This window comes from Pleurodeles waltl, chromosome 8, assembly GCF_031143425.1.
Source record: "Pleurodeles waltl isolate 20211129_DDA chromosome 8, aPleWal1.hap1.20221129, whole genome shotgun sequence".
Lineage (NCBI taxonomy): Eukaryota > Metazoa > Chordata > Amphibia > Caudata > Salamandridae > Pleurodeles > Pleurodeles waltl.
Window position 1 is genome coordinate 327976825 of NC_090447.1, and position 13826 is coordinate 327990650.

At 45.2% G+C, this 13826-nt stretch overlaps 1 protein-coding gene across 2 annotated transcripts in view; it reads left to right on the forward strand.

Annotated features, from left to right (window-relative positions):
* DIPK2B (divergent protein kinase domain 2B) overlaps positions 1-13826 on the forward strand; it is a 359981-nt gene that overhangs the window by 209989 nt on the left and 136166 nt on the right. For both annotated transcript variants that reach the window (XM_069204187.1, XM_069204188.1), the window contains exon 3: positions 13254-13427. In XM_069204187.1, the coding sequence (XP_069060288.1) occupies positions 13254-13427 (174 nt within the window). The remainder of the gene's footprint in view (positions 1-13253; positions 13428-13826) is intronic.

A 13826-nucleotide genomic window follows, 5' to 3' on the forward strand; every position in this document is an offset into this window, starting at 1 on the left:
GCAGAAGCTTAAGGCTAAATGGGAATCAGTGGATCGGAGACTTTGACGAAGAGGAGTGGAAGGAGGCCACTGGAGCCTTCAAAGAAATTGCTGTTAAGACAGGGTTTCAGATGTGCAATTGTGCATACTGCATTGCTCCTGCTATTCCCGTACAGCCCTTCATATCATGGGTGGGTGCACCTACTGAGACCTGTGTGAGAGGGTGTGGAAAGGTGGGTCCCTTCTTCCACCTGGTGTGGAGCTGCCCAGAATACAAACATATTGGATTGCCCATAGGAAGATCATGAGGGCTATGACAGGATGCCTCATATCAGATACGGCTAAATACTCCTTGTTGAATATCTAGGGGGGTGAACCCCCATCCAGGTACACCAAACTTTGGCTGTCCCTTGGCTTTGGAGTAGCCAAAAGGAACATAGCGAGATGGAGGAAAGGACCCTCTTTTTGGCATGGTAACCTCCACTTTTTGCCTGCTGTCAGCATGCTTTGACTGTTTTCCCTGGGATCCTGCTAACTAGCACCCCAGTGATTATGCTCTCTCCCCCTGAATGTGGTTGCCTTGGACTATGCACACCCCACAATTGGCATGCTGGTGCCCCCATATAAATCCCTACTATATGCTACTTAGGTACCCAGAGCACTGGGGCACCAGGGGTTCTCCATGGGCTGCAGCATGTATTGTGCCACCCATGGGAGCTCATGCAAAATGTGTCTACAGGCCTGCTATTGCAGCCTGAGTGAAAAGGTGCATGCACCCCTTCCCTACAGGTCACTGCATGAGGTCACTTTAAGTCACCCTATGGTAGGCCCTCCTAGCCCAGAGGGCAGGGTGCAGGTACCTGTGTGTGAGGGCACCCCTGCATGAGCAGAGGTGCCCCTACAAACTCCAGCCCCATTGCACTGGACTTCGTAATGTGTGCCATTTTACCCGTATACTGGCACAGGTCACTGCCTATATCCAGCTACATAATGGTCGCTCCGAACTTGGGCATGTTTGGTATCAAACATGTCAGAATCATACCCGAATACTGTTGCCAGTATTGGTTGTACGATTCTATGAACTCTGGGGGCTCCTTAGAGAACCCCCAGCATAGCTCCTACCAGTCTTCTACGGCTGTCCAGGCAGCCCGTTCAGCTGCCACCCCCCTGACAGGTTTCTGCCCTGCTGCTGCTTGACCAGCTCAGGCAAAAGAAGGCAGAACAAAGGATTTATGTGGGAGAGGGAGGAAACACTCTCTCCCTTGGAAATAGGTGTTACATGGCTTGGGAAGGGTAGACTCCCCAAGGCACCTGTATGCTTTGAAAGGGCACATTTGGTGCCCTCCTTGCATAAACCCGTTTGCACCAGTCCAGGGACACCTGGTCCCTGCTCTGGCACGAAACTGGAAAGAGGAGTGGCTACTCCCCTGTCCATCACCACCCTAGTGGGGGTGCCCAGAGCTCCTCCAGGTGGCCACTTGATTCTGCCAACTTGAAACCAAGGGAGCATCTGAGTGGCCATGTCAGGTAGGTGACATCACAGCACCTCCTGATAGGTAGTCACCCTGCTAGGTGACCAATCCCCCTTCCTGGGCTATTTAGGGTCTCCTTCTTGGGTGGGTCCTCAGATTCGACATTCAAGATTCCAGCAGGACTCCTCTGCATTGTTTACTTCATCTTCTGGCCACTGGGACTGCAACTGGACCCTCCAGGAACCAACAATCTGCAATTCCAGCGATGACTCCACCCTGCAACAGTGTCTCTCCAGCTCCTTCCAGGAACTGCAACATTTCCTCAGTTGTGCATCCTCTGAGGGCAGTGAGTATTCAGACTGCACAAGAAGTAAGAAGGAATCTCCCTTGGAGTGAAGGAGTCACTCCCATGTATCTGCAAGCACCAACTGCAACGACAACCGGCTCCGTGGATCTGCTCTCCTCCGGAACTGTGTAGATCCTTCATCACAGGTGGTGGTCTGGAATAGTCCCCTTAGTCCTCTTTACCAGCTGTCCAACTTGGGAGACGAGAAGCCCTTGTCTCTCCTTTCAGAACAGTACCCCTGTGCACTGCAACTCTTGCAGCTACCAAGGCTTGTTTGCTCCTCCTCCAAGGGATCTTCAGGCTCCATGTAGCCCCAGCCCCCAGCACTCCTTCCTGCAAAGCACAGCCTCCTGCTTGCTGCTCCAGTGACGTGGGACTCCTCTTTAGGTGTGCTGAGTGGGTCTCACTGCAACTCCTGTGCCTACTGCCAGTGGGTTGCCTGTGGAGGCTGCCTCCTCTTCTTGTGACTCTCCCGGCTGCTGAGGGTCACCCAGGACTCCCCTCCTGGGTCGAGTCCCCTGGACATTGCTGGACCTCTTCAGCCTTGCAAGCCTTCTGCTCCATCTCTTGCATTTACCAAGGCCTGTTGGTGGTTTTCCAGCACCACTAACTGACTGCATCTCGACCACTGCCATGGGACCTCACTTGCATTACTTCTGGGACTTCTCTTCAACTCCTGTGCTGCACTGCTGACCTTCTTTGTCCACCGTCGACCTGGTCCTGCATTCACAGAAGGGTGGGTAGTGGCTCCTGCCGCAACCGGACTCTCCATCACAAACTGGACTTGATCCCTTTCATTTGCAGGTCCTCTTCTGTCAGGATCCACCTTTAGGTTCTTTCAGTCTTGATTTGTCTTGCATGATCCTTTTCCAAAGTCCTCCTTTTGGTTTTAGGGAAAACCAGGGACTTACTTCTTCTCTCCTGTTCTCTGGGGGTCACTCTAGTACTCATATACTTCAGTATATGGTTAGGCCCTCCCCTAGTGCCCTCACTATTTGCTATTGCTTTCACCAATGCTTATTGCTTTCTATGCTATTTACTGATTGCTAAGGTGTATATAATAGTGTGTTCACTTACCTCCAGTTTGGGGGATTGCCTAGTCAGTATCCTAGTATTTGTGTTACTATAATAAAGTACCTTTATTTTTTTAACACTGTGGGATTCTTTCAAGTGTGAAATTGCTGTGTGACTATAGTGGTATTGCATAAGCTTTGCAATTCTCCTAGATAAGTCTTGCCTGCTCATCCATAGATACCTCTAGAGAGCCCTGGCATCCTAGACACTGCCCACACTACACTAATAAGGGATACCTGGACGTGGTATAAGGTGATAACACCATAGGTGCTCACCACACTCAAGGCCAGCTTCCTATACTCAAAAGTTGAGGTGGTACAATCCCCAGAGGTGAATGACTTGAAGAACGATGTGGACTGGTGCATGTTGGCTGAAAAAATATGATTTATCAAAGCAGGGGCTTCCCTAAAAAATGGGACAGGTTATGGTCCCTTTGGTGGGACTACAGAGGGCTAATGTGAAGCGACGTGGTGCCCTGGTCCGCTACCAGGATGGGAGGTTTACATGGTGATGCAAAATGTACATCATCTGATGTTTCTGATTGATTGATTCAATGGTGCAAGCCTTCTTGAGACTATTGTGTCATGCTTCAACCCTACTGACTATTATGTTTTGCTGTTTTTGTTTGTTTTTAAAAAACAATAAAAATATTCCAAAAAAAACTTAGGTAGCTGTGGCTTCAAGTAGTCAAGCTTTATCAAAGGAACAAGTGCAAAGCATTTAGAAGTACTACAATTAAAAACAACACAAAGGAAATCAGACATCAAATTATAAAAACTTATTTTTATGAATGTTTAGACACCAAAATGAATAAAAGCCACCAAAGGTTTTCAGAGATATAAATTGTTAATTAAAGCATAAATCACTGCTTTTTACTCAAATTGCAAACTCTCATTGGCAACTACATTGGTTAGAAGTTACTTTGAAAACTGAACAACTTTTAAAAAGTTGTATTTGTTTACTCCGGCCCACTTTGGTGGAGCCAGCTTCAACAAGGAGCAAGTCACAAGAGCCAGTAAGGCTTGGCAGGACAGTTATCTTTCAGTAAACGCAGTCCCTAGACCAGTTCATGGCTCTATGGGCAAACCTAAAGCAGTTCATGGCTCTATGGGAAAACTGCTATAGACATCAATGAAATGGTCCTGATGCACAAAATACCGTATACTAAAGATGCTGAAGGATGCTGTGAATGCTGATCCGATTGACAGTGGTCTTTCTGGAGGCACCTCTTGGTCCACAAACATGATGGGGTAACTTTAGCCCCAGAGGTCGATACCCCTCAAAGTCCAGGTGACATCCAGATAAAAACAGTTGCCATTGGTCTATTGGTACCCAGTAACAGCAAAACCAGTGGTTCCCTTTAACTGAGGCTAGTGTCCATCTTGGGCAACCAAACTGCACTCTGACAACTCTCCTGGGTCCAGCAAACTCAGGTGTAACTTTTGAGCACCGAGACTCAATCTTCCAGGTTGCGCTTCAGCAGTCAGTGGCTATCAGGTGATTCTGGCTACAAACTCTCCAAGGCAGGCTTCTTCAGCTTTTGTGGCCCTAGATCTGTCAGCCAGCTGTCTCTTACAGTTCACTTCTTCTGTCTGGGGCACTGGGACAGCTTTCCTCGAGAAGGGCACAGCAGGCACAGTCCTCTCTTTGCTAGTCCAAGGATTAGCAGGTGTAGTCCAGCATTTCGTGCAGCCTGTCTTTGCCAGGTCCAGGGAGCAACCGGGTAGTCTTTCTTCTGTACAGACACGTTCTGAGGTCTGGCTGCTGGGGTGTCACTTTTATGCCCACAACCTGTCCTATAGGTATGCAGTGAGTACTAGCCAATGGGCTACCAGGTCCCTTCCCTGCTAATGATGACTTCCTAAAAAATGTGGCATCTAGCTGTCCCACAGTGCAATATTCTGCCTACTCTCAAAATGAGAGAACCCTTCTCTCAGTGTGTGGAGCTTGGCACCACACCCTAGAGGTGTGGCTACCGGAGGGCTACATGCCCACAGAAAAACTGGTTTGGCAACTGTTTCCCACTTTCTGTCCCCAACACCAGTCTGTCTACCAGAACAAAAGAGCAGCCCTTCTTGTATGTGCCAACCTTTTGCCCTTCAAAAGCTGGTTCCTCTTTGCACTTAGGCTTTTGGGATTACACCATGTTTAGCTTCCAGCCAGGGAGAGTTAACACCTCTTCCAGTGGCAGGTCTCTATGGAGCCCTATCCTGGGAGTCATTCACAGGTCTCCACAGGAGGGCAGAACACTGTCTCTTGGTCAGCAAATGTAAATGACCACTAGAAAACCTGGGCAAAAGAGTGGCACATTTCTAAATTTGCCTTTTACTTAAACAAAAGTAATGATAAATTCGACTTGGCCATTATGTCAGGTTTTTTGCAATGATTCTTCTGATACCTTGAAATACTAACTTTAGAAGTCCCATTCAAAGGTTAGCCCTGCTGAGCGGTCAGCAAGTAACCCTGTTTGCAAAAGGGGCTACTAGCCTTTCTACAGTAAAAATGACAATGTGTGGTTTTTACAGTTAGGACACATAAAAACACATTTTACTTTTTAATATACAGCACCCTGTCTTAGGGCTCGACAGGCCTGTCTCAGGGGAGACTTATCTATATTAAAAAGAAGGAAGGTCTGGTCTTTGTCATGAGTGGGAAAGTCAAATTAGCAGTTTGTAACTGCTCCACCAGTCTGCAGGGGCAGGCTGGGAGACAATATTTTCTTTGTCACACTCGCGGTCGCACAATAAGTGCTTCAGCCCAAAAGGGAACATTTTACTTACAGGCCCTCTGTACCCCTGGTACCATACATCAGGGATTTGTAAGTAAGTTGGCTTATGCCAATTGGGTGAAAGTCAATTAATCATACACATTTAATGGTCAGAGCACTGGCACTGAGGGCGGGTTAGCAGGCCTCAGTGCACTCTCAGGATCCAAAAACCAGCAGCATTAGTCCAAAAGTGTGGGAGCGATCATGCAGAAAGAGACATTCCCTTACATGTGTGTAGGAAGCTGGCTCTCTATATAGTGCACTGAAATGAAGTGCACTATGCAAAGAGTCCAGTAGATCCTCAAAGACTTGCAGAGGCAGAAATAGATAGGTTTAGTGCTCTTTTTGTGGTATTGTGGGCGAGCCGTTAGGCTTATCAAGTCGTGTTAAACATTTGTTGTACTCACAGAGGCAAAGGATGAGACACACACTCAAAGAATAAACCTGAGACCAATTTAGAAAAATAACAAAGGCTTTTATATATGCTTTCAACCGAAGAGCCTCATTATAAGGTAGGCAGTTTTTAAATTAAAAATACTTCGCTGTTTCACAAATCGACAGTGCAATTTTCAGGGTCTTCAATGTTAACCTCTGGGACGAAAACAAGAATGCAGTTTCACAGGTAAGTACATGCCTTACAATCCCATTCCTCCGCGTTTTAGGCTAGCACCGGGCAAGATTCAGGTTGGTACCAAGAGCGCACCCACAGGAGCACAGGGATGGCTGGGTGCAGAGGTCAAAGTCAAAGTCGGTGCTCAATGTTAATCAGTTGAGACTGGGGGGGGGGGAATGAAGACATATTGCTCCCAGGTGAGTACGAGCAGTGTCAGAGGGTGATCTCCTGGGGTTGAGGCAAGCACCGGGAGGGCCAGAAGGCAGCACCAAACTTACACCCTCAGCAGCACTGGGGCAGCCAGCTATAGAGTGCCAACACAGCATCAGACGCCCAATGATATCCATTGGAGACAGGGGTGTCAACTGAAGCGCTGCTTACAGGCGACTAAAGCAGGGTCAGGGGCCGATCTCCTGCATTTGAGGTAAGAACAAGGCGGGCCACAAGGCAGAACCAAACTAACAACCTCAGAGGCACAGGGGTGGCCGGGTGCAGAGTGCCAACACAGCACTGGGTGGCCGATGTTATTCAATTGAGGAGATCACTTTCAGAAACAGCCTGCAGGTTCTGGCCAGGAGACCAGGTGAGGTCAACCCACAGCTGCCCAGGTAAGTAGAGACACCAAGGGTCGTAGGGTTACTGATGGTCTAGCTCCCCAAGGCCCAGGGATTTTGGGTGCAGAGGTGTCTTTTGGCAATTGGAAACAGCTTACCGGGCAGGTTGCTGTCAGAATGAGCCCTTGGATTAAGCCTGCAGGTGTCGCTGTGGAGTCTGGCAGGGGTCAGCCCACGGTGGACTCTTGGTCAGAAGTGCTGGGGAACCTTCACTGGACTGGTAAGCCACTTGGACTCAGGCAAGGGGCATTGGGTGCAGAGGTGGTTCCAGGCGGCAGTTTTGCAGTTCCTCAGGAAGACTTCTTCTTCTTTACAGAGGGTTTCTTTTGGACAGGTCCACTGTCCATGGGACTTCTTGGTCTTTATCAAGGGCAGGCAGCCCTCCCACAGCTTTTGGAGGTTGCTGGGCTGCAGGACAAGTCGTCTTCTGGGCGCAGGTTCTTTAAAGGTTGCAGACAGGCCAGTAGAGCTGGGGCTAAATCAGTTGGTGTCGTCAGTCTTCTCTGGTGGGCAATTTGTGTTGTCTGGCTCTTCTTAGGTCAACAGGAATCTAATTCTAGGGTTCAGGGGTGCAACCTAAATACTGAACCGTTAGGGTGGCTACACCCTTCCTATGACCACTTCCTTTGGAAGTTGACATGCCCTAATCCTATTGGCCTAATTCCTTCGACACAAGACACAAAGATTGAGGAACTTAGAAAGTAGTGTCCACTTAAGCTCGTCCACCTTAGGGGTGGGATGGGCATGAAGTGGGCACTTCTCTTAATTTAACTAATTTTCCCACCATTCCTGCCTCCAAAAGTGGAGTCAGGAACTGAGGGTCGGCCTCCTCCACCATTTGAAGAGGCCTGGGTCATATTTCAAAGGCTGCTAGGGCCCCCTCCCACCGGGATGTCAGCCCTGCCTGGGAGAGGAGGTCACACTTCTGCCCAGCAGGCCTTTGTTCTGAGCCCTCAAAAGCATTGTCTCTCACTTCAGGGGCCAAACTCTGCCTAAGGTGAATGTACTGGTGTTTACCAGCCACTTCCCTTAATGTGCATGTAGTTATAAATCCATCCTTGGATTTAGAGAGGGTTTATTAATATGAGGTGTTTGATACCAAACATCCCTGTTGCCAGTGAAGTCATCATGTAGCTGGGGAACTTGTAACGACCAGTGTCTAGCACTGTACTTAAAATGGCTTCACTGTTCACTTACCATGTCTGAGAATCGACAAAGGCATGTCAGGAGCATATCTGCTCATGCAGGTTTGCCCCCACATCTAATGAACCCGGCCTTTAGGGCTGGAAGGCCTGCTAGAGGGGTGCAGTGTAAAGGGGACAGCGAACACAGTCTGTGTCCCATGTTGTGTTTTCATTTTAGATCTGCACCCAGACATACAGCCAGTGAAAGCAACACTGTGTGCACTTAGTGAGGGGTCCCTGAGGATGGCACCATTTGTGCTGCAGCCCTCAGGGGCCTTCCTTTAGTAACCCCTGCCCAGGGTACCAGGGGGGCCATTTAGTAGGGACTTATAGTGGTAGCTAAAGGTTTTCCAATTGGGAAAAATGACTGTGCAGTTTTAGGGAAATAGATCCGGCACTGAGGACCTGTTTGGCAGGGACCTAATGCCCTTCCAGTTGAATTTGCACCAGAAACCATTCAAAAAGTGTGGGGGAGGCGTGACCATGTCAAAAGAGGCACTTTCCTACAATGTGTTAAAAGTCTATAAATGACTACACCCTATTAAACCTCAGCTGAATGTACCCATTTAGATGAAATGGGATAAGGACTGGTAGAAATGTTGACATGATACATTTCCTCTGGAAAAGTTATCACAAGTTTGGAACCCACCCTTCATAGGGATACTCACACAAACCTAGTTCAAACAGAAGACTTGCTCTTACATAGAACCTATTGGGTGCCCAAACGCCTATTCAAGCTACAGCATCCCTCTATCAACACCTGCTATAATTTCAGTGAGGGAGTCAGGGAGCTTCCACACATGTTTTAAGCTACCCACTACTGGAGGATTTCTGAGAAGAGATTCCTATAATATTCCAGCGATACTTTAGGTAAATCTAACGCTTGACTTCCTTACAATATGTGTGGGAGTGGTATCAATTTTCAACTTATAGATCCTTGATCTTCCTACTGGACCTTAGACTCATACTGGGGGATGGGTGGTGATAAAACAACTGTACACAATTGGAAATTTGCATATAAAATAGCTATTCACAAATGGTTGGCAAAAGGAATGCAGATACCATTTCTTTACAACATGCAACTTGGTTATCAAGCACACAATGTATCTGGAAAAAGGCTGAATGATGTCAGGAAAAATCTCAAAGCCCATAATCCAAGAAGCCATACTTACCTAATTCTGCCTATCTCTTCCTTTCTTTTTCCTTTCTCAAATTGGATTCTTCATAACCACACATTTTGTAAAGCTGTTTCCTACTAGTGCATCACCTCCTCTCGTTAGGATCACCCACACTTTATTTAGTTCTCGAATTCCTGTTTATATCCCAATATTTCAACACAGTCTGCTAATATCTACTTCCAAAACCGAACACCTTCATATGAATGGAACATCTGGCTATCTAATGGATTATGTATTTCTTATGTATTGAATTTCTTCTTAACTCTTTATTATTTCTCCCTTCATGATTATTCTGTCACTGCATTGTTATTTGCAAATAATTCAGTAAAGTAACTGAAATTAAAAAAGAAAATCCTAGGCAAGCCTTTCTACTCTGACACTCTGTTATGTTGGAAGTGTAAATGAGTGGGTCCTGATGCTGAGCCACACTCTCCACCAAATAAAATGGTTATGCTAAGACTTGACTTAACTCAAACAGCAGAGCTACACAAACGCCAGAGGGACAGCAAGTCTGGATGTAATGATAAACACACACAGTTTGCCTATGAAAATAAGTGTGCATGTGTATCAATACTGCACAAACTTCAGTCTCCATATGGCTTACAGGAAGCTCCACAAGGTAGTAACAAGGTAGCACTGGTAACAAACCTACAAAGTACCAAGAGGAATTCCCTGAACTTGGGAGCACCAGGTTCTGCTATCAGTGAGAGTGACTTCCAATGAAGTGCAGGTGTAGAAGGCCCAAAATTGACAGAGAAGCCTTCTTGATAGGAGATGGAGGTAACTGGGAAGAAACATGAAGGGAAGGCAGGGAAACAAAACAAATGTGCAGCAAACACACATTCAGTGGAACGAACTGAGAGTCTGTGAACAATACAGCCAAGCAGTTGCAAAGTAACTTTTTCCTGCTATGCTGTTGCTTCCAATGTCCTAGCTGCAGTCATTCTACTGTTCTGATTGGTCTTTTTTTTCTGACTGACCTGGAACACCCGGCCCGTCAATCTCAGCCCCAACCACCATTGACGGTCTTACACATCCTCAGGCCTCTGATCTCAGTCTTTTCATTTTTGAGCCATGACAGTACCATCTGCAGGATTTCCTTTCCTCATCTTTTTAGATGGCATATTGGGAAATCTCTAATGAAATTATATGGCAAATGTAGCTCATGAAGGGGGGTCTCTAATGACGTTTCTGATGCATCATAATCCTTTCATGCCATGAGGTTTTGAAAAAAGACCTTTTCTGATAATAAGTCTAAAATTGCCTCCACCTCAAATTCTAGTTGGCCCTTGTCTATTATCAATGGTGGAGGTCTGATTTGCTAGTTGTCATTTGCTGACTCTACCCTAGAAACATGAAACGCACGGAGAATCTTTCAATATTCTGGAAGTTTCTTTTAGAGTGCTGTAGGATCTACCAGCTCTAGTAATGAAAAGGGACCTACAAAGCAAGGGAAAAATGTTGTTGTGACCCAGAGATCACTACATGATCTTCTGCCCATCTCCAAATAGTTTGGTACTGGAATTCTTTACTGATCTGCAAATCTTTTATATGATACTTTGGACTTTAATAGATAGTGTATCACTGATTACTGGTCTGCAGGGAGGTATTGTACCAGCACCTTTAGTGCAGAACATGAAGGGGTAAACCCAGGCAGCCATAGTTTATAGTGATAACCATAGACATGAAAAAATTGATAAAATTCTAGCAAGATGTACAAAGAGTTGTCAGAAACAAATTACACTAGTGGTATCCAAAAGAACTAATTTTACTGATGGTCTGCTAGAAAGCAATATAAAAAATGCTCTCTGATCTAATTGAGCCTCTCGATCTGTCCATCACTTTGAGGATGATAACTAGCTTATTTAAATTTAATTGTATTCAATTGTTGTAATAGTATGTTCCAACAGAGGGAAACAAACTGGGTTTCCTGTATGTTCTAATCACCATAGGTAAGCCATTGAGCCTACTATTTTCTTCAGAAACTGTCTTGCCAATCTAACGGCTTTGAACAATTTGTATGGTGCTATTAAGGCCCATATTTATACTTTTTTAACGCCTCATTTGCGTCATTTTTTGATGCAAAATCGGCACAAACTTACAAAATACTAAGGTATTTTGTAAGTTTGCGCCGTCTTTGCGTCAACAAATGACGCAAATGCGGTGCACAAAAAGTATAAATATGGGCCTAAATGTGCCAATTTAGCAAATAGTCAGCCACTACCCAAAGTACAATTTAGCCTTGAGATCAAGGACTTTTCTACCATAAAGACTAAGATTTCAGAGGTTTGGGCAGTGGTTGCAATAGACCATTAGTTTGTCTGGGGTCTATCTTATTTTATGCACAGATTATACATTGCTTTACATAAGCCACTGAAGTGTTTTTTTTTTTAACTAGGCTACCAAAATGTGCTTGAAACCATTTCTTGCATCCTTTTGGTTCTGAAATGTACTACTCAAAGGATGTCATGGCCCAACCTGATACTATGGGTTTGTAGTTGTTCACCAGGAAAAAAGGCATTTTCCGCGAAATAAAAGTTCATTGCTTCTCTTTCTCATTTGGGAATTCTCTTACAATCATTGTTCCTGAGTTAGTCTCTCTTATCCCTGTCTTATCAGCTGAAGTATCTGTTTCATTGTGACCATGAATATTTTCTGCAAGAATAAAATTTTCTGAGGATTCTCAGGTGCATGTCCTTCTTCTATACCTTACTGCGACAGAGTGTACTCCTTTACCTGCAAAGAGCCTGGCTTTGATCAGTATAAACTCTAAAAATGGGGTAGGGGTGGTTAAAGATGTGTGTGAGTGAGATGTGTTCCTATCTATGGGGGGAGGGGGAGGATGTTGACATTAGTGTGGAATAGAAATGTAGTGGTACTATAGAGTGGTTCAGGTTTTATATAGTCTTACATTGGGAGTCCCTGAAACAGTCAGTCAATTTAGCAGATCAGGGACGGGGCTGGCCGGGATACATTCTTCGAGGGAGGTGAGAGGAAGACCGGATCCAGGAAAGAGATACAATTTAATTGATACAGGCAGCAAAGGTTCTTCCTGAATACAGGAACTGGTCTGTCTTTAGGAAGAGCATTTGCCATCTATACCCTGTCTAACTTATCCATCACAAAACTCCTCTGATCCTGCCAACTCTTCTTCAAATCGCCACAATACGTACCTTCATCCACAAGGCAGTGAATAACTCTTCCACCTCCTGCTACATTTCAGTTTCCTCTACTCCACTGAGAGTGTATGGATGCAGACAGTAAGTTCCCTGTAATGACCAAAAAAGATGTAAAGACAAGGTCTGTCTCATCTCCAGTGAAGTTCCTCTGAGTGGCGATGGCAGCATTCTGGGGGCTGGAGCTTTAGTATAGCATCCTGAAACTCAAGCAGTGGAAGGGGAAGACCAGAAAGCTCTGGGTGTGGATATTTATGTACTGCCTGGATTTCCGAGAATCATATGTTTGTGTGATTAAGGTCAGGTGGAGGCTGTCTCTGTTTACTTTTCCACTACTCCACTGCAGAGGTTTCCTTCCTAACAGAAATCAAAAAGCAGGTTCTAAAACTACTAGTAGGTTTTTTGGTCATAATTTCTGTCTTAAGAGTCTTAAGAGCCTTCTCCCTCATGAGTAAGGCACGGAGACTGATAAATGCTACTACTGGATGTCAATTTCCACCTGGAACTGGTGAATGGCATCCAGACAGAGAACTCCACCCAGTCATATGGGAAAACTATGTGAGCAGAGATCTCAGAACATAGATATTACTATGTGGATTGAGCCCTATAACTTAGCTGTACTGTTTGTTCAAGTTTCTGCTGTTATGTATTGCATGATTTTAATTAATCAACAATAAAAACAATTAAACATAGTGCCTGAACACATTTAGACGCTTCCTCAGGATAATTTTTGGGCTGTAAATTGTCATTCATTTAGTAACCAATCTTTCATTAATTAAATGTCTTTTATGTGCTCTACATGTTGTACTGCAACTAGTTCCTCAAAAAAACTATTTTTCTGTGGTTGCAGGGTTTGCCCAGTCCGATACTAAGATGTCCATCGCAGAGGCTCCTGGACCGCATTGTCCGACGCTATGCAGAAGTGCTTGATGCTGGTAGTGTATTCATGGATCACTTCACAGACCGGGACAAAATGCGCCTGCTGTACACTTTGTCTATCAATGCACATCCTATTGTCTTACAGGTATTTGTTCAGTCATAGGAAAAAATAATTTTAAACCTACTTAAGTACACAGATGTACAGCTGGAAACATTGAGATTGGGCTATGTGTGATTTCAATAATGATCTGAAATATATGGTTTTCTTTCTTTCAAAATGATGTCTCTACTCTACAAAGGCAATAAGCATGATTATCACATGACTGATAATAATATTCATGTAATGTCATGATATAATGAAGACAGAAGGTCGTGACCAATGGCATGAATCACCTCTGAGCTCTTCAATGTTGTGTTGCAGCATATGTCATGGCACATACATATATGGAAGATACTACAATACATCACTGTACTGTCATCTTATGAAAGTGACTCAATCTTAGAGTTAATGAGCTGAGACGTGGTACTTTTGCTTGCCACCATG